Genomic DNA, 6042 nt, shown 5'->3' with positions numbered 1-6042 from the left:
GTGTTGAGTTGAGCCCATGGCATGCACAGTGAAAATTGTTCAGCTCAATAAGATTTAGAAGTGTACTGAATTTGACATGTATATGTGCAAATGTGTATGAGCTATGCAGTGAAATCTCCTGTGAAAGCCCTGAGCCAAGCTTAAGCGGTCAGACTCGAAGTCGTTCTAATGGCAGCAGATTCCAACCCGTGTGCCGATTTTCGTGGGTTTTTGAGCATTTTTAGACCTTCAAAAGGGCTCAGATGATTTAAAATAAATTAATAAATAAATAAATCCTTAGAAGTACAAGGATGTCCACATTTATGATGTCATCACTATTAAAAAGGCATTATCAGAGCTATGGCAATGACATCGTAGTCATACTGTAGTTGGGCCCTAAAAAATAATACAGAAACATTTATGATTATGAGGACAATATAATTTTTCAGTTTACACAAACACCTAAAACATAATTTCACAAACTAAACATGGATACATTACAGCTTTGTGATTATGGCTTCACCAAAACTTCAAATCCAGTCTTCACTACAGACATGTAGGCTACACTGGCTTTGCTGAAAATACTGTATGTTCGAGATGCAAGCGTTTAATTCACCATCAAGTTTTCATGTATGAAAGCAAGAAAGTTTTAGTTAGTTTTTTTTTTTAACCTGGGAATGAGTGTGTGTGTGTGCCCTGCATTGGACTGCCACCCCATCCATGGTTGTACCCTGCCATATCCTTAGAGTAACGATAGGTGGCAGCACTAAGACAGAAATCCTTCTTAAATCACTTATCTGTACACTCAGGCCTCTCACATGAAGTGATGGAGAAATAATCCTGCACCTGCGCATATACACACACCTGTGAGATGTAAATAGACTTCTATAGTTTCTGAATAAATGTATGCACAAAAATGTGTTGTTATGGCCACTGTTTGTTTCCTGTTATTTTAAGTTTTGAAAAGGCCAGATTGTTGCTAAGTTTGAGGTTGGACTGTCCCCAAGACAAATAACAACTCCTATTGAGGAAGAGAAAAAAGTCTGAAGTAAATCTTTAGCATTAAGCAGCACAGGCTTTTGATGGGACAGGATGATGAGATTGAGTTCACAATCACTATCCTTTACCTATTTATTATCTAAGAACAAAGTGCAATTTAAAAACTGACATCAAATGTGTAACTAAACCTTAAAGACAAAGTGCAATTTGTAAATTTGAAGTAGCAATATCAGGGGATCATGTTTAAAACATACCACAGTGTACTAGAACTATATAGTGTTATAGATCATTTAGCTTAAATCCTTCTTCTTGTATTATATGTTCATTCTACTTTTTTTTCTTCAATCACTGACTCAGAGTTTCTGCGGAAAAAAATTCTATGCACTCATATTGCGTACAAATTGCAAATAAAGTCTCTTGAATTTTGATCTGTGCAATGGATTGGCTCCCTGTCCAAAGTGTACCCCACCTCGTGTCCCAAGTCTCCTGGGATAGCCTCCAGGCCCCCAGTATGGACGATGAGTGAGTAAGGTATCTTGAAGTCATCAACGTGTATGTTTGCTTTAAATGAAATGAAGTCAATAGGCTATTCTTCATGACGTTTGCTATAGGCTACTAGCTAATGAAGTTTTAAAGAACAGACAACCTATAGTCATCCAGTAGCTCATTCTGAAAACTTTGTCACGGTGTGCCTGGTGAACACAAAGAAGAACCAACCTCATTTCCATCATAACCGTGTAAATAGAAAAACATGTCATGTAACATTTATCATTGCAAGTAGTCATTTATCTGTTAACTACTGTTTTTATTTAATGGATCAGTTTGTAGCTAAAAATAATAAAAAAAGTTTATTTGACAATAGAATACAGTCATGCTGTAATCTTGTTTGCAAACAAAACAACAGTTTCCAACATGCAAACAGAGTGATACATGTATCTTTATTTATATCAATAACATTTCCTTCATGTTCTCACATTGTCATATCCCAGACCCATGTCCATCAACTCTCCAAACAACAGAGGAACTAAGTACAGTAGGTGCTTGATCAGTACAGTAGCTGCAGATCTCTTACACACTGTTGTGTTCATGAACCTCAGCAAAGCTCCTGCTGCTGTTACACTCGTACCAGCACCACACCCAAAAAACCTCAGATACATCATCCTTTACAGTCACCTAGATGTTTCTGACGTTGATCCTCAATCCACCTTCTGCAAATTCTTCCCATTGACCATCGAGATAAATAATAACGTTAATGAAAGATTTTAAAGCCTTCATCATTTACGAAATAATGTAACAGCGGACCGCTATATATATTAAAGCACTTTATGTACAAATACAAAAAGTAAACATGAATAGACATGACTGTTTCTAAACTCATTTGTATGCAATGACTAAATGTTTTTTTTTTTCTTTTAAAAAAAATAAAATAAAAAGAAATTCCCCAGCCCATGTTTCACATGGTAAAGGACGTGCCATTTTCGTTCCCGGAACTGTCTACAGACCTTCGTGAGGACAAGTACACCTCGGAGGTGATTCGTGACGTGCGCCGCGCCCCGACGTAGCTTTTCCCAAGGCACCAGAGATCCTCCACCACCTTGCGGAAATGGTTCCTGAATTTGACACCAATGAAGGCATAGAGCAGTGGATTAAGGCAGCAGTGCAGGTAGGCCAGGCTTTCAGTGATGATCAGCAGCAGTTGTGTGTTTTTATAATGGCTGCAATCTGTAAGGGAGAACATGTAAATGATGTCGTAAAGCAGTGCTGCATTGTAGGGCAGATGACAGGCGATAAAGACCAGCACCACCGTCAGGACCACGCGCAGAGCCTTGTGCCTTTCGAAGTTCTTGGCTTGCAGGAGTGTGAACACCACACTGGAGTAACAGATGCCCATGACCAACAATGGTACACAAAAGCCCACAGCAACCTGGGAACTTGGCACTAGCAACTTAATACGCTTTGCAGTGTTATTGTCATTGAAGCGGAAGAAACATATCTGTTTATCCTCTTGTGGCTTACGTGGTTCCTCAGTAGAATACGGACTGCTAGAAACCATGGCTGGAAATACAAAAAATGTTGTATTAATTATTTCACTGTCTTTGTATCGCTGGTAGAAGATGAAGGTAGGCAAAGTCAGGACTAAGGCTGAAAGCCAGACCACTGCGCAGATGATATAACTGTAGACCAGCATGCTCGAACGGAATCTGAAGGAGCGTCGTGCTTGTACAATAGCCAAGTAGCGGTCCAAACTGATGCAAGCCAGCAGCAGCATGCCACTGTACAGGTTGATGCTGTAGACACCACGCAACAGCTTGCAGGACCAATCACCCAAAGCCCAGCCACTCTGCTCACTATAGATGATAAGAGGCAGGGCCACTACAAACAGGACATCGGCTATGGCCACGTTCAGAAGGTAAACATCCGTCATGGACTTGGTGCGCTTGTAGAAAGCATATGTAAGAATCACCAGGGTATTACCAACGAAACCAATAATGCAGATAAGGGAGTGAACGTAGACCTGGAGAAAGTACTTAAGTGAGTGACCTGTATCACTACTCAGCTCACATGGACTCTCCATTTCATCATCATAGGCATAATAATCCCCGCTCATTTTTTTCACCTCTTGGAACTGTGGAGAACAGAACAGTAAAAAAAAAAAAAACATTTAATCAAAGTGAACACAATCTTAACAGTGCTTGCTTTTTCAACTATTTCATTTTATTATTTTACATAAAAGATTCAAATATTTTTAAATAATCATAAAGCAACATGAGATGTTTACATTAATCAGTTTGCTAGATTTTGATCATGCATGTCTGTCACATTCCTACCAGCTACGACTATTCTCTAAGGGTGAGAACATTAACAAACTATTTCTGTCCGGATTGTTGGGTGGAGGTAACAACGCCAGATATAGAAAAAGGTTATGGCTTTAACGTACACAAAAATACAACAGGATGGCCGATAAAAAATAATAATAATAATAAATAAAAAAAAACACACACACAAAAAGGTAAACAGAAAACTAGACCCACTAAGGTAAAAGAACTGGGACAATGCCAAAGAAATGAACATGGTAAAAGTAAGTACTCTAGGCTGTATTTTAAGTTACTAGCTAGTAGCAAATCACTAGCTGACTACTCTAGGCTAAGCTAATCAAGATACAAGGGGTGGCACCGGTCCTCTAACCTGGGGTGCCTAAACAATCGTCCATACCTATGTGGTGAAATGTAGGTGCGCGCACGGTCTTACCTGTTCTCAAACCAAGGGAGCTAGTATAAGACAGCTAAGTTAACCAACAAAGGCTAATTGGGCTAGCAGAACTAGTTAAAGCTGACATCAGAAAGGCTAAGTAAAGGGTATAAGAAAGAGTGGAAAAAAACAAAGCGAAAGTAAGAAAGATTTTCAAGGTGCTGCTTATAACCAGTAGTCTCTGCCTTTTCTGGTTGGCCACTGGCCTCCTCATTGGTCACCTCAGACAATCATTAATTGGGAGTGACAAGGGCTCCACCAACAGCAGGACAACACAAGGAAAAGAAGCAGAGCGGAAAAACAGCAACAGAATGATGCGTAACACACCCTCCTTAAACAGCAAACCTGTTTGCGAAAACAAAGCAAAACTATGCATGAGCAACAAATTTCTTAAGCATGAGCCGTCAGCTGTACTGGCCAATAACCCTTAGGCAAATCTAACTTTGACACAAAATGAGCTAGTCAGTCATCTGTCCTTGGCAAAGTACAAGAATCAGGGACTTTAACAGCACTAACTTCAAGGTTCCATGTTCCAATAAATATTTAACCACTTCCTTTATCACTGCTCTCGTAAAATTGATATGATCAGCCAGCTGCTTGAGGAGTATAGTTGTGGTAAATTAGATGTTATTTTGCAAAACTGTGGTTTAAAAAAGTAACATTCTGAAAAATGCTAGGGAACTTAAATTAGGCACTCATCACCACTTTTCTGGTGATCATGCAAATGATCCAAAAGAGTTTGAACATTTATAAAAGGCTTGCAGTGAACATGGTACTAACACATCTGAATCTTCGCCTCCCTTTTATCTAGTACAGAAATGAATCCAGCCAGGACTACATTACCATTCCTCAAGTCCTTGGCTACAGAACTAGAGATGCTTCCATGAGCTTCATATGCCTTCAGCATATTAACATAACAGACACATGTCTTGCACTTACAGTCAAGAGTGTAGATAACATAGTTTGTCCAAGTTTTCTTTGATAACATAGGGACTAGAAAATTTTGCAGCCAAAGATGTACCAGGAATTGGAAATTAAAACCGGAACTTGTCTGGGCACTTAACATGTAAAAACAGCTTAAACATAAAATTTGTTTCTGAAACTGTCTGACCAACCTTGGGGAAATCAAATGTAGTGAAAATTTGAGTGCTCTAATCACAACAGAAGTTGTAATTTTACATAAAGGAACAACTTATGGAAACCTTCTGGATTTCCAGACTTAGTTCTAGGCAGAGGACCAATATAGTCAACAAGGACACAATGGAACGACTCCTAAAGGACTCTGAGACCATGAGAAACAAAATTCTCAGGTCTGATAAGACTCTCTGTCCACTCTACCATATAGGCCTGATGGATTGCTGCAGAGATGGTGCAGGAAGATGCAGGAAGGTTCTCCTTTCTTCACAGAGGACCTCTGGAGCTCTGACAGAGTGATCATCCGGTTCTTGGTCACCTCCCTGACTAAGGCCCTTCTCCCCCGATCGCTCAGTTTAGATGGCCGGCCAGCTCTAGGAAGGGTTCTGGTGGTTTCGAACTTCTTCCATTTACAGATGATGGAGGCCATTGTGCTCATTGGGACCTTCAAAGCGGCAGAAATGTTTCTGTAACCTTCCCCAGATTTGTGCCTCGAGATAATCCCGTCTCGGAGGTCTACAGACAATTCCTTTGACTTTATGCTTGGTTTGTGCTCTGACATGAACTGTCAACTGTGGGACCTTATACAGACAGGTGTGTGCCTTTCTTACCACTGCTCTGTCACAGAACATTATCACACACCACTGTTAAATAAATAAGACATGGTGAGTAGTAATAAGT

General features: G+C 39.9%; 1 protein-coding gene across 1 annotated transcript; it reads right to left on the bottom strand.

Annotated features, from left to right (window-relative positions):
* Nucleotides 1-1891: 1891 nt before the first annotated feature.
* ccr6a (chemokine (C-C motif) receptor 6a) lies at nt 1892-4618 on the bottom strand. Its single transcript, XM_053489137.1, has 2 exons — nt 4228-4618; nt 1892-3604 (listed from the first exon to the last, which is right to left on the bottom strand). The coding sequence occupies exon 2, from the start codon at nt 3584-3586 to the stop codon at nt 2432-2434; it is 1155 nt and encodes a 384-aa protein (XP_053345112.1). The 5' UTR covers nt 3587-3604; nt 4228-4618; the 3' UTR covers nt 1892-2431.
* Nucleotides 4619-6042: the final 1424 nt, after the last annotated feature.

The sequence above is a fragment of the Clarias gariepinus genome, chromosome 27 (genome assembly GCF_024256425.1).
Source record: "Clarias gariepinus isolate MV-2021 ecotype Netherlands chromosome 27, CGAR_prim_01v2, whole genome shotgun sequence".
In the NCBI taxonomy this organism is placed as follows: domain Eukaryota; kingdom Metazoa; phylum Chordata; class Actinopteri; order Siluriformes; family Clariidae; genus Clarias; species Clarias gariepinus.
This window is presented reverse-complemented; position numbering and strand designations above follow the sequence as displayed.

Coding starts and splice junctions, on each gene's coding strand:
- ccr6a (XM_053489137.1), bottom strand. CDS start 3,586: ATGAGCGGGGATTATTATGCCTATGATGATGAAATGGAGAGTCCATGT.